The sequence below is a fragment of the Notolepis coatsorum genome, assembly GCF_963971535.1.
Source record: "Notolepis coatsorum genome assembly, chromosome: 1".
Classification (NCBI taxonomy): Eukaryota; Metazoa; Chordata; class Actinopteri; order Aulopiformes; family Paralepididae; genus Notolepis; species Notolepis coatsorum.
The window spans coordinates 231,759,990-231,785,567 of NC_140165.1; the positions used below are offsets into that span (position 1 = coordinate 231,759,990).

Below are 25,578 nucleotides of genomic sequence, written 5' to 3' on the forward strand. Positions count from 1 at the left end.
CTTTTAGTCATTTAACAGGTACCTAATGTGACGGACCAGTTACAGTAGCCATGTAGCAAGAGGCTGAAATCATTTTAATACAAATGAAGAAAAAAATTACTGTCGCTTATTGTAAAACAATAAGGCACCGTTATTTTGGCACTCGATTTACCCCCTCTAACATCAAATCCATCTTTGTGATACTGCATCAATCAGAAAAGTAAAGATATTGCATACATAATAAACATTTGCATATTAACATTGTCAAGAGTAAAGCTACTTTAGGCATATGCCTTTTACAAAATGGAATAGTTCAGAGTATTTCGCAATATTCTGTATTACAGAGTCATCAACTGCAAAAATAGCCCTTGGAATCCATTCTTGCAACTGCCGAAGGATGTGAAATAGAAAAAATAGCATTAGCAACGCGCAAAATATATTAAAAATCTCAAACAAGCAAAACATTCTTAATTACATATCATTAAACTTAGTATGAATAGTACACATGCATTACTTAATACACTGCTAACTTTGTAATGGTATCCCTTGTAAGTTGTACCATGTACATTTTAATCCTTTTTTATAAGGCAGGCGTGTTCATCTTGCCAAATACTTTAATGGAGTTGCTTTAATTACATTGCCATTCAATTGAAATCGGCTATTTGAGAGGAAGTCAATATAGAGTAAAGGTTTGATAAAAAGGGGTTGATGGATGAGAAGGGAAAGTCTCCTAGTTAACAATAGTCTAGAAATAAATGAAGACAAATCACCAGCTGATTACTAACACTTTACTTGAGGGGCACAGCAATGATGATTAAGTGCCTAGGAAATATATAGCAATGTATATATAATGTAGCTGTATATTAGCAGCAAATCATTGATTAGGTTAGCTCAGAACAGGGTAAATCTGCATTTCGCTATGGTGCTCCTATAGCTCATGGAATGAACGCCCAACAGTCCTTAAAGCTTGACTCCCCTCTGTTGCAGAGTTTAAAACATTGATCTCCAACCCTTTTCAATCAAGTTGAACATGTTTTAATTGATTTGTTATCATTTGCCTCATCTTGTTTATTTCACCTCAGTTGCCTTTCGACTCAAGTTTAAAATAAAAGGTTTGAAATTAAATTAAATTAACAATCATTCACTCAGGCCACAGACCCTGATGTCTCAGTGCAGGGAAAGTCTTCCAGAATGGCTTCTATACTTCGATTCCCAATGACGCTAGGGGTGGGAATCACCAGTTTCATCATGATACGATACGATATCGATTCTTTGGACAACGATACGATATTTGCCGATATCACAAAGTCTCTCACGATACAATACGATACGATTAGATTCAGGTGCCTGCGATCGATATGAGATGATATCATATGCCCATTTAACACAATCAGTTATGAGACTCGCCACAGGATTTTCAAAATAAGAGTATCGATATGAATCGATCTTATTACATCGCATCGATCCGATTCGATCGTTGATAATTACATCGATGTATCGATCTGGATCGATGTATCGTCCCACCCCTAAATGACGCACTACACCACTCGTTTAACTCTCATGATCTCTATTTGTATACCTGCTTACCTCCAATTATAAAAGTTAACCTTCAGTTAAATAGTATGTTTTCCACTTTTTAACATTATCCCTCATTAGTTCGTAGGTACTTAATCATTTGTGCCCCCTAATTCAAAGTGTTACCATGATTATTGTACAGGAGGTAGGGTAGAACCATGGCCCGAAAACTGGAGATTCTACAGCAAACAAGAGGAAAATCTACAGTATGGATTTTACATCAAAGATGTTCCGACACAAAATATTCACATTGGTACATTGTCTCCATTGTTAAGATCCATATCTGTCACATAATTATACAAAATCCTCAATCCGTCTTATATTTATAAATATACCATAGAGAGGCAATTGTGGATAGTTCAAATTCCAAGTTTGAATACAAATAATTGAAAAATAAACACAATGGCTTATTTCCTCACTGTGGAAATGATGAGAACTGGACCATCCCGTTGTGTGAAACACAGTAATAATAGGGTTGAAAATCCTGCTACGTGTGATATAACACTATACCTCTGACATAACACTACCTCAACCATATAACGTGTGTGTATGTGTATATCCCAAATGTATAAGCAAATTAAACACAGTAACACACCAGCACACTAGACAGTAGAAAGCAAAGGTGATGGATATGTGATTAAAATAACTGACAACTATACAATAAACAGTTCACGGAGAGAGAAAAAAAATTACATTGGATGATGAGGATGAAAATCACCCTCTCTTTCAATTCGATTAGAGGTCTGGCTTTTCTCTTAGGAAATAATAATTAGTGGTGCTGTGATCTATTACCAGGCGCTCTTAGTATTGGTGAAGCCACAGATGCCTCTGAAGAACAGAGCAAAACACTATTTGATTGAGCTGTAATTACAATACAAAATTAGATGGAAAGACATCATTTCATTAAATTAACACCCAAGTCAACATAACAGTCTCTCTGAACATCATTTCCCCCCTACAATTTTCGAGCGAATAAAGAATGTGTCATATCTACAAAGAAAGTACTGATATACAGGGTGCGATTTGTGAAAAATAAAACAGAAGGGGGGGGGGGGGGGGGGACATTAAATTATTGTTTCTTTTTTTTTTTAAATGTAGGCCATAAAAATGATAGTTATATCCATATAAAACGCACACATCTCATAAAACGATGCAACAGAAATTTGTTTAATGTTTGTTTAAATTTTTCGAGGGATTCGCCCCCAATCGCTTGAACGTGTTCTTAGCAGGCTTATGTTTTACTTTCAAATGGACGATTTCCAAAAAATATAATGCAATGGTGTGCTGCTCCCTTTTCATCTTTGTAGGGTTGTGACCGAATGCAGGACAGCATACCGACTTTCCGGGACAGTAAAATAATATTGAATAGGCTATGTAAGAAGGTTTATAAGGTTTACATAATATATAAAGCATTTGATCTAAATATAAGCATTTAAGATGAATTCACAAATGTCTTAAAGCACAGTAGGCTAAGTACTGTAGGTGAAATAGGCCAAATGGATGAGCAAAGGAAACACTGCAGAACCGAACATAAATTGTAGGCTGATTATGTCTTTATAGTCATTACTGGGTGCCTTAAAGGTCCCATATTGTGAAAATCTCAGCTTTCCTCTGCTTACTTACTTTACTTGCGCCTTTTACCCCGTTTGGGGCATAGGCCGTCAACAAGGGTTCTCCTGCTTGTGTGTGCACATATAACTGGGTTTCTGATGGGCCTACAAACACTCAAACTGTGAAATAAAACAACCCAGTCAGATTTTGCACCCAGCCCGTATTCAGAAACAGTGCCTTTTAGATGAGCCATTTGGACTTCCATCTTTATTTGATGTCACATGAAAAAGCTCATTGTAATGCGCAGTCAAATTTGGTAAATCGGAGATAAAGGTATCAGTACAGTGGTGGTAACCAGGTCGTGCTTGGGCCGACTTCAATATTTGACGTTTATCCAAGTCACTTACTTACTTTGGGATTTGGAGCTTCCCCGACCTCACTCAGATAGTCACTCCCATCTCCACCCCTTCCTCCTCTAAGGCTTGTTGCGACCGCACCCAGCCATGTCTAGCGGCTGCATTCAGTCATTCATTTCCAATGTAGAGGAGCGTATGCAGCACCTCACTTTTACCTCGTGGCTGCATCCCCTGCGTCGGAAATTAACTTGACTTGGCTGAAGGCAGTCGGAACGAACCATTACACCATAGAGTGCGTCTTCAGCTGTAGCGCCGAGACCAGTGTGAACCGAAAGTGTCGGGCTGTAGTTACTCTAACTGAGCTCGACGACACAGTTGTCGCAGTATAGCTTCTTGGAGAGAGGGGGCACTGGCAAGCAGGGAGACGCAGGTGTGTAGGCTGCTGACGATTTTGAGAAATTCATGTATTTAATTTGATGCTAGAGTGAACAATAGTCTATTATAAACTACCAGAAGGGGGGATTAATCGTATCCCCATTAGGCGATCAAAACGAATGACCAGAGGTAGGGACATGAATAATGAAAGCATGGAAACCCGCCCCCCTCACCCAGCAAATCGCACCCTGCTCAGAGAAGTACTCTGTATCAGCCATTACTCACTTGCATGTTTAGAAAGACTTGCCACAACTGAACATTAGTGCTTCTTGGAGATTCGTCTCGACGTACGCGGACTGTGTCTTCTTCTGTTTTGATGAGACATCCAGGAGCGCAGGAAGTACTTATCGGGGCTCCTCCTTTGTTGCTTGTTGACCCTCTGGTTCTCCAAGTCGAACTGTCTCTGGAGTTTCAACGCGAGAGCCCGGTCGTCCCTCTCCTGCTGGATCTGTTGGATGTACAGGTCGTTCTCACAGTACTCTATGTCCAAAAGCTCCTGGCTGACGGACCGCGACCTCTTGAGTGCCGACTCCGTGTCCTCCAAATGTTTGGTCTTCTGGCTCCTCTTCTTGCCTTTCCTCGAGGTAGATTGGTTCTGGATGCAGCTGCTGTTGCCTGGCTCCTTTCTGGGGCTACGTGTGTCCTTTGAGGCTAATTTGCAAGACTGGAAGCCAGAGTTCTTTGCGTGCGGGGAAAACGACTGCCTTGTGCGAAACAAGGTTCCGCTACACGATTCAGGTGCTACGACCGTTTCAGGAAAATCTGCACTTTCTCTTAAAAGCCCCCCGCTGTTGTGGCGCAGCGCAGGAACATGCACCTTTATAGACAGTTTTTGACAGCCGTCCGTCTCTCCCTGCTGGTCAAATATCAGCCTCCTCTTGTTGAGCGTGAACACCCTCACTTCGTGTCCCGGCGGCGAATGAGTCTTTACCCCGCAGACGCCAAAGTGCTCCTTCCCCCTCTTGGCGCAGCTCACGCAGGGCTTGCGCTCCCCGTCCTCGGCCGCCACGCCCGCTTTGACGGGGTGCTCGTCGATGGGGCTGGTCAGGGTGCTCTTCGACGTCACTTTTATGGATTGACGGTCCACCTCGATCTGCCGCCACTTCTGCAGGATGGTCGGGCTGGCCTCGTAGCTGGTGGCCCGCTGGAGGCTGCGCGTCAGGTTCCTGGGGGTAGACTTCACGATGGTGGGCTCCAGGACCCGGCCGTCGGGCAGCCGCTTGGGCGGGGTGCAGGGGGAGCAGACGATGGGCTTGAAGTGGTTCAGCTCCTCCGAGATGCTGTCGTTGCTTTCGGGGCTGATGGAGCGCTCCGGCTTGGCGAGAGGACCTCCCAGCGGGGTCGACGACGCCATGATGTAGCGCCAGCCGTGCCGCTTGTCCGGGAGCGTTATGGGCGCCGAGAGAGACCGTCGACTGTTCTCCGAGGAGAGCAGGATGCCGGCGTTGTAGCTGTGGCCGATACCGACCTGGGGGATGAGAGGAACAAAGAAAACCATAAACTTCACTGGATTCACAGGATGTTGACTGTGCATATGAGCCAACCATTGGCTTACTATTTCAAGATAAGATATTTCTTTATTGTTCCCCTTGGGGAAATTCTGGCATCATAGCAGCATGGGGGAGGGGGGCGGTACAGGTATGGGCAGGGTAATAGTAGAAAGACATAAATATAGGCAATAAAATGAGATCTGAATATAGAAATATGAGAAAAATAAACAGTGTAAACAAAGGTGCAGATGAGGGTCTGTATGCCCCATCGATCGGTTATATTATTATAAGTTACAGTAAAAGTAAACAGTATACACAAGGTGCAGTAGACACAAGGTAACCTAACCATATACGTCATATGTTGTAGTCCATGCAGGTTTCAGTGGTTAAGTCAACTATTACCATACTGCTTATTTTGCAGCCCGGACATTTCCCCCAAACACATTTAAAACGAGATACAGAGAAGTTATCGCAAAATAGAAGTAACTTCCTAGTCAAATACATTTTTAAGAACTATCAAAATCCTATTTAAGACCTTTTAAGACTTTTTAAGGCCCTGCGGGAACCCTGTCTCACCTGCAGTGCAGAACCCCTCCTGTACTTTGCAATGCATCTATACCTGATCCACCGGTTCCGCCATATTGCCCCTCCCCTCAGCGCTGCTGGCTGCTCGCCATTCGCCCCCATCTCTCTGAACACTCTCCCCCGTCAGACATTTCAAGACTGAACCCTGAAGGTAAATTAATTTGTATATATATGAATCACTTCCTCTGCCTCTATGTCACGCATGCATGCAACTTCCTAATTCTTCTTCTTTGCGAGATCTGTCTGAGAGGAACCCCCACACCCTGGGTGTCTTGACTTGACTCAGGGTGACAGTGGATTGGGAGGTAGAGCAGTCGTCTGGTAATCCGGAGGTTCCCGGTTCGATTCCCGCTCCCCCCGGGCAGCTTGTCGATGTGTCCTTGAGCAAGACACTTAACGGAACGTAAACCAAATGCGTCCACATTTTTATAGGATTCTATCACATTTTCATAACAATAGCACCCTGCGCCGTTTTCATTGAGGTTTCTTACAAATTAACAATGCTCTATGTTGTCCTTTATATGCCGATTATCATTAGAATCTTAAATTGTACCATATGTCCCCCCTTTAGACAACATATGTAACGCTACCAGCGCACTTTTGGTAAGATAATTAGTTGACCATTCGCGGTCGCTATACCGAGGTCGCAGTATTAGTTTACCGCTGTTCAGATCACGTCGAAGAATATAGACACATCCCAGTGACCTGCGACCTGTGCTAACGCTCTTGGGAAATGCAGTGTTGTAGTTTTCAACATTTTCACCTTTTAATTTTAAACCAATGCTGCCATCTACTGACAACATAAAGTGTTGTCTAATCGTCACCTTGAGAGCCACTTCCGTATACATTCTAGAGATTCCCACTTTTTACTGGGAGTGGGGCGTGGCCGTATTTGGTCCCAGACAATAAGAGTGACTGCAATTGGTCACCGTGACGTTAACCCCTAACTTCTCCCGATGAGCAGGTTGGCACCTTGCATGGTTGCCTCTGCCATCAGTGTGTAAATGGGTGAATGTGAGGAACAAATTGTATATATAAAATGCACCATTTACCATTTGACTTGTCCAACCTCTTATTATTTCCCCTTTTTAGGGCAAGCGTTCAACTTCCCTACCAGAGGACCACTCTGTGCAAACAGAACCCTCTTTCCCCTCCAGAGGGCGACTCCACTGGGTTGGAGGCTCAACTATACTAACAGAACCCTCTTTCCTCCTTCAGGAGGGCCACTCCACTGGGTCGGAGGCTCAACTATACTAACAGAACCCTCTTTCCCCTCCAGAGGGCGACTCCACTGGGTTGGAGGCTCAACTATACTAACAGAACCCTCTTTCCTCCTTCAGGAGGGCCACTCCACTGGGTCGGAGGCTCAACTATACTAACAGAACCCTCTTTCCTCCTTCAGGAGGGCCACTCCACTGGGTCGGAGGCTCAACTATACTAACAGAACCCTCTTTCCTCCTTCAGGAGGGCCAGTCCACTGGGTTGGAGGCTCAACTATACTAACAGAACCCTCTTTCCCCTTCAGGAGGGCCAGTCCACTGGGTCGAAGGCTCAACTATACTAACAGAACCCTCTTTCTCCTTCAGGAGGGCCAGTCCACTGGGTCGTAGGCTCAACTATACTAACAGAACCCTCTTTCTCCTTCAGGAGGGCCAGTCCACTGGGTCGGAGGCTCAACTATACTAACAGAACCCTCTTTCTCCTTCAGGAGGGCCAGTCCACTGGGTCGGAGGCCAGCGGCTAACGGAAGGTTCAGTTCCCTGCCCCGTCCTCCCTCTCTCTCTGCTCAGGAGCCACATGAGCTCAAAGTGCAGCCTCCCCAAGCTGCCAACTTTTGACTGAAGCTTTGCGCAACAGTCAAAAGTGAAAACCACTGGCAAAAGAAGATTACATTGTCAATATAAAATCACATATAGGTCCTAGTTACACCCACAGTCCTGACCCCAATATTGTGCATTTCAACAGTGAGGTCAGAGTGCAGGTTCACTGTCCTGCAGTACAGTTTGGTGGGCACTGCAGATGTAATACCAGCCACCCTTCAGCTCACAGCACACACCCTCCCGTCGGTGCCGGGTGATCGAGCCAGCAAGTATTGGTTTACTGGCGGACCTCTTTACCAGTCTAGGCCATCCTGCCTCTCTTCACACCCACAGATGACCTACCTTATCCAAGGTGGGGGGAAGGGTGGCAGCCCTCAGTTTCCCTCTGCCCTCTACCGAGTCCGTGCAGCTCTGGCTTCTCTGCACATTCTTCTGTGCACCACTGGGGGGGGGGGGGGGGGGGGGGGGGCAACAAGTCTGTCAATAACACTCAAACTGCCTGACTGAGAGGATAATGTGGACCTCATAGGAGAATAAGAGAAAACAATAATTGATGTTCTAAAAGTGAAACTGTAGCCTTTTATGTAGTTTTACCATGATGTAACTGACATGTAAATTGCACATTTCCTGTTTGCGGAGAAGATTTAGCATGGGAGGGTTTTTCCCATTCAAAACGTACACATAGGGTAGAAGGAAACATTTCCAATTAGACCTACAAATGGATCTACCATGATAGACCTTTTGTAATAGTGTCATTCCTCACATTGCTTACAATAGGCTAGATAAGGATCTAGGATAGGTCACAGGGTCTAAACCAATAGATTTGTTCGTCTTGGGGTCATGAATGAGCACAGCAATCCGTACATTTCTATTATAATTCCAAACAACTGAAAATCTTACAAATAGAACCTTTAATCATTTTAGTCCAATGACTCAAAACAGGGTATTGGTGAATCCCTACCGATATCAAAACAATTAAATAAACAAGTTGCCCATAAGAACAAATAGAAGAACGTACTCTCTTGTGAAGGCTGGCGAGTTCTTTGTTCTTCTGACAAACGCAGACACGTTCCTGGTTCTCTTCCCAATGGGTTCCTCGTTTTCAGAGTCTGACAGCAACCCATGGAACTAGAGGAACAGTAAAAGGTGGAAGAATGATTATACGTTATTAGGGGTGTAACGATGCATCGATTAATCGAAATGCATAGATTCTAATGTGTTAGATTCAATGCATCGATTTGAATATGTTAGAATCGATTATAATCTAAATTAATCTAAATTAAAAAAAGAAAAGAAAATCTATATATTTTTTTTAATATGTTTTCTTTTGTGTGTATTGTTTTTATTGACCTATAGTCCATTCATGCTGAGTGAATCAGTTCCCCCAGCCACATTTGTGTATTCAAATTTTTTTGGGGAATTAACTGATAGAAAATGTATCGAAAATTAATCAAATCGTGGTCAAATGAAGAGATTTCATGATGCATTAAATCGTTGCCTGAAGAATCGTAATCGAATCGAAGTGAGGTCGAATCGTTACACCCCTGTATTATAGTAAACAGAATTTTGAAAAGCAGTATTTGAAATAATCCTGTAAAAAAAACACAATACGGAAAATCATAAAAAGGAAAGACTGAACAGACAACAGGACAAAACTCAAATAAAAAATGTTGATCTTTTTTTTTGCTTGTAATATTTCAAGCACTGACTGAAACGTGTCTAAGACATTATCGTGGATCACGAGTGTCTGTCACAGAACACAGCTTTCACTGTCACTTAAAATGCGGCTTGAAGCTTGTGAATCTCCGTCCCAGCTGCACGGGCTGTAGTTTATCACGGCCCCTCAATTAGCTTGTTTACTTACCGGTAATACGCCAGAATCAGATTCAGTAAGTACTGTAGCTGGCAATAGTGTCAGAGACAACATGCCCTATGTCTCAATCAGAGGCAGCACTTTACAACAAGTGTACAAAGTGCATCTTTAAAAAGGGGCATGACATGTCACCTAAAAACAAAAGATGATTTATGAAGCACATAATCTCACATATATTCCAAAAATGGCAATCAAATAAAGAGCTATTTTCCAAAACGCATATTTTTTTATTACTTTTGTATACTTTTTGAAATGACAGATATTTTGAAAAATTTAAGGCCAAAACATGTATATAAAAAAAAAAAAAAAAAAAAAAAAAACGTTTTATATCGGCTTTATCTTGATATCGGACCGATACCGATGTGTAAAAAAAACTGCCATATCGGCCGATATTATATCGGCGGCCGATATATCGTGCATTAATCCTTTATTGATCCTCTTGGGGACAATTGGGGCATCATAGCAGCTTGGGGGGGGGGGGGGGGGTGATAGTAGAAAGACATAAATAGGCAAAAGACAATTTAAGCATTACACAACCAAATATGTAATAATAACATAACATATGTAATGTAAGATCTTAGGTCTGATAGAATTCATTATAGTAAAGGCTGACACAATATAAAGTTAATTTTATCTTAAACGATAGTCAGCTCAGTAGTAGTCATTTCAGTCAGTCAGTTCATCACAACTTGGACCACAAATAACTAAAAGCAGACTTAAAGGTATCCAATAGAGTTTTGTTATATATATATATATATATATATATATATATATATATATATATATATATATTATAAAGTATATGTATGTGCTATATAGAGCACAGTGGAAGAAAAGGAGAATTGTGTATAATGTGTTGGTCCACCATGCACCTGAGGATACACAAACACACCACAAGAACGCCACAAGCACGGGGGTGATGTAGAACACAGGAAGAGTACACTGGTGGAGGCATGCAAGGTGCACGCTTGTGCTACAAATTAATTGGTTTGTACAATTGCCCTTCAAAATCTAACAAGCTAACTGCCTGTCAATCAAAAGGAGGTCGGACTGTTAACAACTTCGTCAAACCGAAAGTGAAACCTAACACTGATGAGATATAAAATCTGAATGGACTTTACAAAGGTTAAATGAGGTGTATCCTGCTTGTATATAAACAAAAGTGAGTTGTTTACAAGAGAAACTCTGTTGGATGGTTTCAATGTGAATAGCTGTATGCCGTTTGTTCAGTTTATTTGCAGGTGCCCCGTCTTGACATGCCGACAGTACATTTTTCTACTAAGATAAGATAATCCTTTATTGATCCCCTTGGGGAAAATCAGGCGTCATAGCAGCACAGGGGAGGGGAGGTAAAGGTATGGGTAGTGTGGGATATTACATCATGTGGGGTCAACCAATTGTAAAATATTCATGTTTAAATAGTCAAATAATCCCGTCGGGCCTTCACCCAAATGTACTCGTATATCTGACTAGGTTCCGGTTCCGATTCTCCATTTCGATTCCTGTTCTAAACGATTCTCGATTCAGATTCTTTGAGGTGCAGGTCAAAACAGGTCACAGCTTATTTCGCAGGTTTTTTTTTTCTTTTCTTTTTTTACTTTAAATTTTTTTTCATACTATTCACATTGTCAGTTGACTTGATACAGTTTAATTTGGTTGCTGTACTGTAACTAGGGTATTAATTAACAAAGTCCAGAACCGGAAGTTAGGAACCGGTTCCTATTAGAACCGGTTCTCGGTGCCCAACCCTATATCTGACTATATTCATTATCCAAATTGTCATGGTTATCAATAATATCCAATAATGAAAGGTGGAAGACCTCTTTCAATGGTTTATTCAAAGTGAATCAGCAATTACAGACAGGAGACATTGCAAGGAAATTACATTGCAACGGGCAGAGTATACACCTGACAGTCTGCCCAGAACATATAAAGACTGCAGAGTATACACCCGACAGTCTGCTCAGAACATAAAGACTGAACAACTTATATCTCGTGTTCTCGTCCATATTATAAGCCAATCAAAATGCTTCTTCAGAATAGCAGCAGAATACAGGGCTAACACACGTCTAAACATGGTTATAGGTAAGATACCAGACTTTAAGACTAGTGGAATTACGGCTTAGTTCAACAGTTTAAAAAGGTGGAGGACACAGTCTCCTGACAACAGGTGGCTGTTGTGACTGTGAGGAATGTGATGGCATTCCCTGTGTGCACACATAGAACGACCTCACTTTAGCACAGTAGAGAAGTACATTGTAGACTCTGTTTAAGTAATTTACAATAAATTGAATTATACAGATAATTGATTCTGAATATAAAAGTCTGAGGAACGTCCACATTCAAAACTCCCCCACTTTCATTTCAGGGTGGCTCACATACATTACAGACCCAGCATCTAGAATGCATGGGTCTTTAACTCTCCATGAGTTTGAATTAGAGTTGTTCCGATACCGATACCAGTCTCGGAAAAGCCGCCGATACTGCCTAAAATGCTGGTATCGGTATCGGCGAGTACCCTCTAATGCTGCGCTCCGATACCATATGACGTAATTGATCAACAACACTGCGGTCTGTTGAGTAAGCATTATAAAACAAACGTGTGCTTAATCGATTAAAGTGTCAATGCCATTTGTCATTTTAACAGCAGATACTTTCTTAAATGTCATCGTCCCGACAGAGCGGTGTTGACGGGGAGCTCATGGGTTCGCTTGGTGGCTGGTGTTATTAGCATTGAACAGCTAACCGAAAGCTAGCTTTAACATTACCTTGGCTAAAGTTGGGGCTATTCATAATCCAGCAATAATGGCTGCAGACCTGCAAGCAAAGTACAGCAAGTTGGCAAAGGAGTATTCGTTAAATCACAATGTCACCAGTAACGTTAAAGTCTTTTCATATACCGGCAGCTCATGCTATGCTAACTTAGCTCACGTTGACGTCGTCATTGAGACCACCTCGCGTACACAATTAATGACATGTTGCGGACAGCCATATCGGTGACAATGTTTAGCTTTTAGTGCCAAATGATAAGAGTCTGAGGCGGAGTCTCAAAAGAGAATGTTGAATATTTATTGTGCAAAAATCACAACAGATCCGACTGCTACTGAAACGGAGCCTTGTAGACAGACTGAGTAGGGTATATCTGCAGAGCCAGTGGGTAGCGAGTGCAGCAACGTATAATGTCCGTGTGGATCATTGGAGTAGGGTATATCTGCAGTGCTGAAGCCCCATACTCATTGATTAATGATACTAATACAAATCTATACAATCACCTGTTGTTGAATAAATACCATTACTTTCTAGTTATTACTAAAAAACAGTATATATAAAACAGTATTTGTTTAAAAAAAAAAAAAGTATCATTTATATAATTTTTTTTTTTTTTTTTTTTTTTTTTTAATGTATGCACTGGTATCGGATAAGTATCGGTATCGGCCGATACCCAAAGCTTAGGTATCGGAATCGGATCGGAAAGGAAAAAATGGTATCGGAACATCTCTAGTTTGAATTGAAATTGAACATTTGTGGAGTCAAAAGAATCAACTCCATTCAACCCCTCCAGAATAGGAGTAACACACATTCAACCAAGTCCCACAATATTCATGGCAGCTTCATGGCCAATCTTCAAAGTCACTTTTGTTTTCAAAAGACAAAAAAGAAAATGTTGCCAATTGCATTGCAATTTTGGAGAAAAGCAGCAGAATTAACCATTTTGAGTGGCATAATGACAAAGAAACTCTCGTGGGTCTCTGCCATTCTGACTCCGACTCACAAATCAAAGAGCGCATGACCTGGGGAATCGACTCTTTTTGAGGATTTTGCTCTTTTAATGCTAAGTCGAGGTGATGCGATCAGGACATCTTGTGCTTGCACTGTGATAAAGAGATAGTTACACTGTTAAAACTGGGGGGTTGGCTCACTTCTACACAAAGAAAGTCCAATACTTACAGGAACTTCAAAGTGCTTGACTGTTCCACTCTCTTCCTTTAAGTGCTGGAAGACTTTCCTCCTTCCCTCCTCTTTCTCTTCATTTATCGGCCCCTAATGAAAATGTATTTAATTGTTGCGTGTCTTACATCAAATTGTAATAAACCGCAATATATTATAATACCAACAATACACTTTTATTTTTCTGATCCACTTTTTCTCCTTTTCTCTATTTTATTTATTTCGAACATAAATTGAAAATAAATAATAATAAACTAGACAATTCCGCGCGGGGAAATTGTGACAGTGTGGGTGATGCCTGTGCACCGCCGGCCAACGGGAGAGGGTCTGTATTGTCTCTGTATTGTTATTCAACGGTAGGCAAGGCACCTTGGTTGAGAAATGCATGCTTCAATCTATGTTGTTTAGTCTATCTGTTCAGTACTGTTTCAAGATGCACAATGAGATATTCTGAGAGAATTGTTGAATAGATACACAAATGATTATGACATCATACACATCACAAATGTTCTAGAATGTTCTATTATGACAAGTAAATAAGTCAAGAACAAAACAAGACCATAAAGTCCAAAAATTTAACAAATATATGATTCCACAGACATAACTTTGACCACAAGACCACCTGACATACCCACATATAGTGTCTTATGTAATATTATGCATAATTGCACATAGTTCATGTATAATATTGTAAAATAGCTTAGACATCCTACTTGCATAGAATAGTCATGTATAATAATGTATAATATTGCTGCAGGCCTGTACACTGCGATGATATGATCGCAAATTGCCCCCTAATTTGGTCCGTGCGAGTTTAAAATAATATCTGGGGGCAAGCTTGCGAGTGGTGATTTCAACCCTTCATTCGCATTTCACTCCTAAATTAATCCATACAAATTGTAGTAAAACATTAGCCTACAACCAGGGCTGTACAGTGCAATATAATGTTGCGGTTGTAATTTCATTAGACAGACCAGCGCGGACCTTTAATAACATGCAATTTAATTGACACGAGCAATGAGCTAACGGTAGCTACCATTAGGATTATGCTAAGCTAACTAGCGATCTCTGCTAACCCTGGAAAACGGTCAAAGCGGACTCCACAAGACTAGTTCCATTCGTGAGGAAAGGGGGTGGGTTATATTGACAACGCTTGACAACAGAAGTTTAAACATAACTTCATATTTATTGGTTATTCATTTCTGTATTGAATTTCCATCTCCGTGTGTCTCCATCTCTTCCTGTTTACATTCGAGTGTGACGTCATCACCTACGGCAGCTTAGACTATCAAAACGCGAAGGGGGGGGCTGGCTCTCTTGTTCGTTCTCGCCCCCTCTCTCTCTCTCTCTCTCTCTCGCTCTCTCTCTACATTCAATGATTAAAAGTAGCCAAATGTTACACACAGTATAAATACTAACTGGATAGTTGATGATATAAACATTTAATTTCATTATCTGAAATATTCTAAAATCATTAAGTCTGTGTGATTATTATTTTCTCACAGTAGTGTGTGTGTATATATATATGTGTGTGTGTGTGTGTTTGGCTAAAGTGGATAGAAAACACAGTACTGTGTAAAAGGCACCCAAGAGTTTTTATATAAATTGTCTTAGATGTAAATCATTTTTTTTATTAGTGTGTCAGTAGACTACTCTTAGTACATTTTCATTAAATAATTTTTTAAAGCATCTTCATGGTTTAATAATGCAAACATATGTTGCAGGGACTTATTATAATCATCATATTGGCGTGACTGTATGCATCAAAGGGTTAAATCAAGCATTTTTGATGCATGTCAAAATATCGCGATATCATTTAGAGGCCATATCGCCCAGCCCTACTATAATGGTAAAATAGTTATTTAAAAATTTGCCCCTAAAAAAATATTCTTTGCCCCTAAATTTCTCATTTAGGGGCAAGTGTGCCCCTAGTGAAAAAGCTTAGCGTACAGCCCTGTGCTGGCTGTACAATACTGCTGTACAATACTGCTGTATGCCTATAATACTGCTGTTCATATCAAGTATACACATATTTACATTAAACATAATATTCACCATTCCTTAATTACCATCATACCCACATCACATAGACTGTAGTGTATAGCATAGCAAAAGTATACCATTACCTGGCCCATGGGGACATTAACGTGTGTTATATATCGTAATAGCTTACGCTCTGCTCGTAGTGGAACTGTCTAATAATGAATAATTTTCTCCACATGCACACCCACATCCGCCTGGCCACACCCACATCCGTTCCTCTACATAAGCGGGGTCGTGGCCACACCATCAGCTCCTTCCCTATTTTCACCACCGAAAAGCGTCTGTAACACACCACTTTAAGTTTAGTGCCGAAATAGTTGTTGGAAAGGAGCTACGTTGACATTGTATCTTTGTTTTTTCTCTCTCGCAAATTTCCGAAAAAACTAAGAGATAATGTCTTCGCCGTCGGAGGTCGTGGCAGCCAGGTGCGCCTGGGCGGCACCCGGTGGAGAATGTGCCTCACCGAGGGGCCGTTGAGCCCCCATCTCCTGTGAGGTGGCCGGGTTCCAGCCCTGGTTCCCCCGCCAGAGGACAGTCGGCCGATAGGCCGACAGCATCTCTGGTGGCCGAGGATTTGCGTCGCAGACTCTTCGCCTCGGCTCGCTCTCGTCGTAAGACGGCGAGCAGCAGGGGTGAACGGCCTGGTTTTAGTGTTGTGCTGGAGCCGAGCAAGAGTTCTCTTGCCTCTTCTCCATTTCCGATGGAAACTGAGGATTACATGGAGGGTGCGGGAGCTCTCTTGTTCGAAGGCCCAGTGGAGACGTATCACTCTCCCCCTCGGGGAGTGGCAGGGGGTGCTACGTCTCCTTGGGGTTCCCTGTACTCCGGGACTGGGTTAGAACCTCCAACCTCGAGACGAGATGCCCAGCTATCTGCCGCGTCGGACGTTGGCGGCCGGTGCAGCCTCCCGTACGCGAGTGACGTGGAGGAAGGTATGCAAGGGGAGTTGCTTGCCTTGTTCCCCGAGCTCATGGCGGCCGCCGCAGCCGCTAATGCCGTGGCGTTGCCGCAGCCACTGCCGGCACCTGTTCCTGATGACATGATAGGTAATCTCTGGCAACGTCGTCCTGTGAGAGAGACGGGCGTTGTCTGCCCATTCATCCCAGCAATGGAGGCTTACGTGGCACAGGGACAGGTAATATCCCGCATCGTTGGCCTTACCCCCGCCTATGTGCCAGTCACGCGGGTGGTGGGTTTGGTCCAGGGGCTTAAGGACGGTGTGCCTCGGCTTGATAGCCCGATGGCAGCCATACTTTGCCCCGAAATGGTGTGGGAGCCGTTAAGGAAGCCGGGTTCCCCAGGGGAAGTCGGCTAGGCAGTTGGCGTCGTGGAGTGACCAGGTGTACATCGCCTCGACACAGAGCCTGGCTGCGACCTCCAACATGGCGCAGCTGGCACGCTACATGTCGGGGCTGATGGCGGGCGGGTCGGTACTAGATGACCATCAACGGTAGCTTCACGCCAGGCGGCTGGAGCCATCCGGCACCTAACCCAGCTGCAGGCGATAGCAGCCGGGAAGGAGCGCGCCCTGGCCACTCTCATCCAGCGCCACCTTTGGCTGGAACAGGCGCGGGTGCCGGACAAGAGGAGGATTCCGCTGCTCATGGCCCCCTTCTCCGATGCTGGACTATTCGGGTCGGCCCTGCAGCAGATGACGGCAGCCTGCAGGGAGATGGAGGAGTGCTCCGTGCTCCAGCCCCATTTCCCCCAACCTGATGCCACCGGTGATGTCCGGAGGAAGCAACGCCGGCAGAGGCCTGCGACCGTTGCCACCATCACCACCGCTGGGCCTTCCGCTAAGAAGGCCAGGAGTGGAGGGAGTGCCGCAACCGCTGCAGCCAGTCGTCCCACGCCCGGAGGGTACGGTAGGGATCGACGTGACCAAGAGCCTCCCCAGCACCGTCCCTCCGGGCCGGCTCCCCATGGGGGCAAACGGCTCTCTGCACGCGGCGCTAGTGACTCCCCTGTTTACCCCTGCATATAATTGTTATTAAATAAAAAGTCCCTCCTGGTGAGGGACTATTTTTTGTTACAAAACGTGTGTTTATTCACTATATATTGGAGATATATTGGAGACTTTGGACCCTCTCTTTAACGTCTGTTGTTTTTTCTTTACTTGGTAAAGGTATAAAAATGCGGGTGGCGAGTTTCGCACATGAGCCTAAAGCCTTGTATAAAAGCCACAAACACAAACGAGTTTATCGTCTGTGGCTGGCGTGCAAACTGTTAAGCTTTATCCTACGGGTCGGGTATATACGCTTTTTCATGTAGCATGCTAGACAACTGGTGTCATGCGCTGCTTGTTATTTTCATCGTATCCGGGGTGTGGGGTCATAGGGGGTGAACTGATAAACCCCTCCCCCCTTTTACTGATTGGCCAGGGGGTTGGACCTCCTGTTCGTCGGTCTTCCTGTCGAGCTGTGGGGTCAGCGCGTCACAGGGAGGGGAAAGGGGGGAGGGGAGTTCCCTGGTCCCACGCCATATTAGGATAGGTGGGTCACGGGATTTCCCCGGCCATGGAATACGTCACTGGGCGTGTTTCTATTGGCCATGAGACTTCCGTGAGTTCTTTCAGGCTCCGTACTACGGACCACTGTCATTGTTGTCTGGTTTTCTTATTAGAATTTACCATTGATGTGTTTTTTGGGTCTCAACGTGTACATAGCGCTGGCCCTGGGTGCTTTCGGTGTGGAACCACGTCATGGGCTGGCGCGCCTTGGTTGCCCAATTCATAGAAACAGCGTTTTTTTATGCGAGCGACTGGGAAGAAGATTTTTTATCTCTACCGAGCGCCAGTGTACTAGGTTAGACTCGACGACTCACGTTCATCTCCGGGGGGAGATGACGGAGTAGATCAAAACATTGGCGGAGGGGTCTCACGCCCGTGGGGTGGGCCACCAGGTACAGTGCATTCACGTGCTGACCATCTTGGTGGCGCCCTCTGTGATGTTTTGGATCGACGGCGTACCTACCCCCCTCTTAGGACTGGGGATGGCGGCATGACTAAGACACGGGACTGGTTCTGGTCGCGCCGGACCAGGTCAGTTAACCCGTTGTCCGCCGGGGCGCAGATCTGCTGTTCTGGTACCCCGAAGGACTTTGTGCTTTTCCGGGGGGGAAATGCCGGGTCGGCCCGGGCGTTGCTGGGATTGATATCATGGATGTGTGTGTCATATGTATGCCACTACGAGTTGCCCTTCACAGTGATGTGCTTGGTCCATACTGTGTTGTACCTTACGCTGTGTTAGGGGGCCTGGTCCTTCTCCATTTGTTTTCACCCCTCCCTCCCCCTGCTGGGCAGGGATGGGAGGGGGCTGTCGAGGAGCTTTTTCTGTTGAACCCCTCTGACATCCCTGTGTAGATCCCGGTCCGCCGGGCCCAGGTCCGAACTCGTTCTCGTCGACCTGTTGGCCTGGGTTAACCCTTTAAAAACTGAAACACTTGTACTGCCTGTATAGCCGGTGTATACGCGCAGTTATGTTTCGGAGTTTTTTGTTGTTTTGAAAATTAGAATTTTGATTTATAATTAGAATGTTAACGTAACGAACGAACGTTCGAGCTCAGCCTTACCCCGCACCTTTCATGACGTCTGCCAATCGTGTCAGCCTTCTCTTGAACCTCGACCCCGCTGGACAGCATACCGAACACCCCTTCCGCCGGGGTACTGTTCTCGCAGTAGACCCCTTAGGCGCCTGTCTAGTCCACAGTGCTCCGGGCACAGGTCGAGTTATGCTCTCGGGGCCTGTTGTCTGGATTGAGGGATCAACCTCTTTGAGGGTTGTCTCCCCGGCGTGCCGACTGGCCCCACAGTGTTGTGGGGGCGTAGCCTCTTGTGGAGTGCTTCGGAGCGGCGTGCCAGGGGGGAAGGGCCTGCTCTTGGTTTGGGCCCTGTCCGATACGCTGGCGATGTGGGGGGTAGTGTCACCAATGATCGTCTGGTGGGGTACCGATGCTACGGCATCGTTGGCCTCACCGGGCCCCCTTTTTCGGGGGGGTCCTGGCCCTCAGGTTGTTCCTGGGGCTGGGTCCTCCTCCGCGTTCCGCTGCTACGGCCTTGCCACGGGGTTGGGTTCTTGACCTTCAACCCCGTGATGTTGGGGGCTGTGACAGGGGTGTTTTGCTTCCCGTCCGTTCCCTGGTGGCATGTGGGATGTGCGCCTGAGTGTTTGCGGGTCCTTCTGTGTGAAGGTAAGTCCCACGGTCTGCTCACCCTGTGCGTTTTGAGGTGCTAAACCCTCTTCGCACAGTCGGATCCGATTCCCTCGCGTCCTCCTCTAGGGGGGGTCCAGGGGGCTCGGGTCCTCCCCGGTTCTGATGGTTGTGGCGGGCCTCAGCGGGTACATCTGTCGAGCTTCCGCTCTGCTCAGCTCCTGTGTTCCACTACGAGCAGAGCGTAAGCTATTACGATATATAACATACGGTTATTCTATAACCATAGTTATATGAGTATAGCGAGCGCTCTGCTCGGACTCACTGAGGGCCCCGTGGTCTTCGCCTTCGGTGGTGAAAGACTTGGGAAGGAGCTGATGGCGTGGCCACGACCCCGCTTATGTAGAGGAGCGGATGTGGGTGTGGCCAGGCGGATGGGTGTGTGCATGTGGAGAAAATTATTCATTATTAGACTGGATAAAGGGAATGTTCCACTACGAGCAGAGCACTCGCTATACTCATATAACTATGGTTATAGAATAACCGTATGTTGTCGGGCCTTACAAATACATTTGATTTGATTATCAATAAGGTAGGATATCTGGAACACACAAACACACTATTTTTTAAATCACATGCCATGAAACTCTGGGACCTGGCTGAATTTTAAGACTGCACAAATCATGTTTAAAGCACGAAACAATTCACTCCCGGGTAACATCCAAAAATTCTGTTATAGAGAGGGGGGTTACAATTTAGAGGAGAGTCTAACTTCAAGAAACAGGCTGTTAATTCAACAATATATGTATATTTCAGTTTGTGGAGTGAATATGAGTTGCATAAGATAATAGAGTGTGAAGGTATACTGAATACTGTCTATCTGTATGTCATGTATGTCATTATATGTTATGATGAATTGAAAATGGGGGACCCTGATGTAAACAAGACGAAAGTCTCTCTGGTCTGCATCCCCAACACATTCCCGCCCAAGCACGGAGATATCCGTGTTTCGATTCCACCCGTTGTGGACAGAGGCACGGATATATCCGTGGGAAGTTGTTATTGCTTTTATTCCATTTTAATAACCTATTCAAGGTCGCCGAGCGGCACTGCAGATTTACCCTACTCTATGAATTCGAGAAGGTGCAATACTGGCCAGATCCTCTTAGGGGCGCTATCGCGATAATGCAGTGTGCCCTGTGGCTGAACGGATCAGTTTTTTTTTTTAACTTCCAATGGAGATTTCAGTAGCAGGATTCTGGATGTGCAGCATGTAGCTTGGATTACGTTTCGGATCGCAGATTTCATCATGCAATAAGTGGATTTATCATCAGCCAATGGACATATCGATCTACCAGATGGCGATCGATAACGGGGAAATGCTCGGGGGGGATCAGCCCGGACCACGGTAAGATCTTTTTCACGTAAATTACAGCCCGATCGGGCATTGTTTTGATGTGGCTAGTTAGACGAACACGGTTATTGGTAATCAATAATAATAAACGACGTCCCCCGCCCCCCCCCCCCCCTTTCATGCATACATGCTTTGGGATTGTGTCGATCATATGCAGTTTGAGTTATTTCTGTAGCATCTGTAAAACGGAAATGCCATTGGATATAACGTTAGCAGCTATTAGCCCTATAACTAGCCTTCCAGAAAATATACTAGTCCCAAATCCCGTATAACGCTTATATTCACGGCGCTATAAAATGAGAAGCTATTGATGAATTTTTTTCTTCTTTAAACCATTTTGAAGGGACGGTTTATGGACTCAATTGACAATGAGAATGGACAGATAGCAATACTATAAAGTATAGATTTAGCTGTACAAACAGCCCCACGTTTGTTTACATTCCCCGGTCCTCTTGACATTAATTAGACTCAGCCCAATGGCCCCGAATGTGTTAACAATTGTGTGTCGTACTATATATTGTACCCATTCTGCAATCTGTTAATAAAGTTTTCAATCAATCAATCAATCAATCAAGGGGGTAGGAATACATACATTTATACTTCATCCTCCTACTCCTGCTTGTTTGTTTTTTAATCTGTTTATTACTTATTTTTTATTATTATTTATTTTCAATTTATGTTCGAAATAAATAAACGCATTCATAAGATATTGTGTGAGCAAAAGTATAGTTAATTTACTCATACAGTATGTACAGCCTTACAACAATACACTTTTAATTGTATAGCTTTTTAATAAAATAATTACCAAATGCTTTAGTTCACAGGACGCTTTAACAAGAGTACAAATGAAATAAAAGTAAAGACGAAACAATAAAATTATAATAATATTGATTGTGAGAGAACTTTTAAGTTTGCATAACATTTGAATTTGTACATAACTCATTACAACCTAAATTATATGTAATAAATTATATTTTTGGAAGCTTGGGGAAAATAAACATTTAGCCTAAATATATTTTAACGTTTCAGATGAGTCGTGTTTTCTGGTCTTACAATCTAAAGACTGTAAATTTGAGTTTATTTTTTTAAGATGAAACCTTTATTGTCCCCCAGAAGAAAAACGTGTTGTTGACAAAGATGCCACATAATAATGATAATAATAATACAATGAGATATGAGATCATGTATTTACAGGTAATGTAGCCCTGTAGGGCCAATCACTGCTACGTTGTCTGTCAATTCAATGTACTAATTTGGCAGTTAGCCAACTTGTGTATTATTTTACAAACTATATTTTGACAGTCATTTGGCAAGTGAAGTTTGTCGGATTCCCGACAGAATCCACAAGCTAGTAGCAACTGTAGCTGAAAGTCAGGTTTGGGCCATGTGTAGGTTGGCTTATGTAAAAAAAAAATATATATATATATATATATATATATATATATATATATATATATATATATATATATATATATATATATATATATATATATATATATATATATTAAAAACTGAATTTGAAGTAGACTATATAACTACATCAGCTGTTTAATTTCAGTTTTTATAATGCATGTGCATGGTTATTGATCTCCAAAGCTACACGAAATGCAACCCAATGATAAATGTAATCTACTACTCACCTTCTGATTGCCAACCTGCTCTGACAGAATCTCTCCAGATTTAGAAATCTGAGCAGGCGAGATGAAAATGTCTAAAAAATAAATAAAAAAAAACATACAAAAGCAGAAATTAAACCAAACCACCAACATAAAAAGGTATTATATCAGGAATAATCAAGTGTGTTTTCACACCTCTGTACCAGAATGGAATGCAGTTCATTGATTAGTCACTCACTGTGGCTGCTTTTCTGGCAAGTATAGTAAAAAAGGAACCATCTGGAGCAACTCAATGGTTGACACAAAAAAGGACCATATTGGCAAAAAAAATCCACCGGTGAATAGCGAGTGGCAGGTCAATAGTTTTGACCAGCTTTAAACGTGTAAAAATGACATAATCACAAAATGATAGTGTAGCCAAATAACAGCTCCTCCCACAAGACAACACAAGCTACAAGTCCGGACAAGTCAACTTCAAATGAAAGAAAAACAAGTGTCAACAGGACGAACGTTGGGCTACAAATAGAGACCCTCAAATTGTGGCGTGTAAGCAGCAGGCTACTCATATGACCCGGGCACCGAAGATAAGAAACATATTGCCCAAAATTACTCAGTTACGTTACTGTACTTATCGATTTGTAAAATATAACAGGCCAATCCTACCTTTTTATACGCGAGTTACGAAGTTGCAATAAAGTATAACAAATCTATGTGGCTTGTGCTGTTTTTCCACGGCGTTGCTTTTAATTAATAAGACGAGCGGCGATTCCCAAACAATAATTTGGATTAAAATGTATCATCGTGTTAATACGGTAAACAAGTATGGAGAAAAAAACAACGAAAAACAAACAAACCTTTTCTATTGTCGCGGTCCCTCTGCTCCATTCTGTTTTTACAACGCTCCGGGTAACTTTTCCTCACCATGTCCCACAGTTGTGTGTTGACCAGGCCCTGCTTGCTGCTGGACTGTCTGCGGGCCCAGCTGGACACCCTCAGCCGGCAGCGGGGACAACACCGCCCGCTACCTTCCACCGTCCGCTGGAAGCAGTGCAGGCAGAGCGAGTGGCCGCACGGCATGGTGACGGGCTCCAGGAGGATCTCCGAGCACGCCGGACACCTCGCCTCCTCCAGGGTCAGCTGGGCCCGTGACGGTGCGCTGGGACCGGGTTTGAGCATGATGTCCGCGGAGCCGGCCTGGCATTTTTGTTCCAGTCTGCCAGTGCATTTGGCGGAACCTGTGGTCGCCATCTTCATTGGTCTCTCCGACTCTAGTTTGAAAACAATCCCCGCCCATCGATGCAGCTAGCGGTAGTACTAGCCAAGGCTGCCGATTCCGCCCGCCAGTCGGCGCGCTAGGGTTGAAGATCGAGCGCGCCTTCATTCCACATTCGGGATGGGCGGCTCTGCAGATATACTACCCTACTCGATGGGCGGCTCTGCATCCAGCTATTCGCATTCAGGATGTAAACGAGGTCAACCAACAACAACAACAACAACAACAACAACTCAGAAAAGCATAAAGGATGCAATAGGCAGCTGGAGGCTACTCAAAGGATGAGCAATTTTCAACACACCCGTGTGTCAGTGAATACCACGATCACAACACCAGAGGGAGCTCCACAAATCATGTTAAACCCAGATTTGCTCAAACAAGGGACTAAACACGTTTCGCAATCAATGTGGAACGCCCTACCCACAGCTGTAAAGGAATGTGAATCACTACCCACTTTCAAAAACACTCTCAAAGAGCACCTACGGGAGACTGCAATTCGAAACTGGCCCCTGCAAATATCCTAACCCAACCCCCTCCAATGTACAGTAAATGACCAAGTATGGCTTTGTCAATATTCCAATGTACAGTGTCCCCCACCCACCCCCTACCCAACCACCTCCAATGTACAGTTCCCCACCCACCCAACCCCACCCCACCTACCCAACCTCCTCCAATGTACAGTTTCTACGTCAAATGTATATACTCTCTTTTCTGGACTCTTTTTGTATCACAAACAGTACTGTATTTGCAAATCTGGTATGTCAGCTGCAGTACTGTCTATCTGTATGTCGTGTGTGTCATATATGTTATTATGATGAATTGAAAATGGGGGACCCTGATGTAAACAAGACGAAAGTCTTTCTCTGGTCTGCATCCCGATTGTATGTATTGAGCTGTACTGTACTGTACCCATTCTGCAATCTGTTAATAAAGTTTTCAATCAATCAATCAATCAATCAATCAATCAATGTCTATAGTTAACGATGTTGACACAACTTGTTATTTTTCAGCATAAATGTGTTGCTTTGAGAAAAGAATACATGCTGTAGCCACACCTACAAGCTACACGTAGGACGTATTGAAAGGAGCACATTATTTTAAAGAGTGCAGTGTCAAGGCCACATAACATAATAATAAACTTGCAACACGAAATTAAGTCCATAAAAGAAAGAAATACGCTGTGGTAATAAATAATAAAATGATCCACTTCTGATATGTAGCCTACAAACTATTATGTTAAAATAATAGCTTGATATTCTGACAGCCATCACTTATACAGTATAGTGTTTGGTCAATAACATGGGTCTCTCATTCCCCCCTGCTCTGCAGTAAACAGAAGGTACATTCTGACCAAAAAAATGAAGAAAAACTAGTTTTAAGTAAATATGTGCTTGAAACAACTAAGTTAAATAATCCACCAGAGCAGTAAGAACATTTGTCTCAGTGTAACGGATGGTACAGTACCGCGAAG

At 43.7% G+C, this 25,578-nt stretch overlaps 1 protein-coding gene across 2 annotated transcripts; it reads right to left on the minus strand.

Annotated features, from left to right (window-relative positions):
- Positions 1-65: 65 nt before the first annotated feature.
- On the minus strand, positions 66-24,126 carry rnf169 (ring finger protein 169). Of its 2 annotated transcripts, XM_084316725.1 has the most exons (6): positions 23,689-24,126; positions 22,859-22,929; positions 13,613-13,705; positions 8,810-8,919; positions 8,134-8,233; positions 66-5,364 (listed from the first exon to the last, which is right to left on the minus strand). In XM_084316725.1, exons 1-6 carry the CDS (start codon positions 24,086-24,088, stop codon positions 4,156-4,158), a joined length of 1,983 nt encoding a protein of 660 aa, XP_084172851.1. In that variant the 5' UTR covers positions 24,089-24,126; the 3' UTR covers positions 66-4,155. The 2 variants fall into 2 exon arrangements, with proteins under 2 accessions (XP_084172851.1, XP_084172852.1); XM_084316726.1 differs by lacking the exon at positions 13,613-13,705.
- Between the last annotated feature and the right edge of the window lie 1,452 nt (positions 24,127-25,578).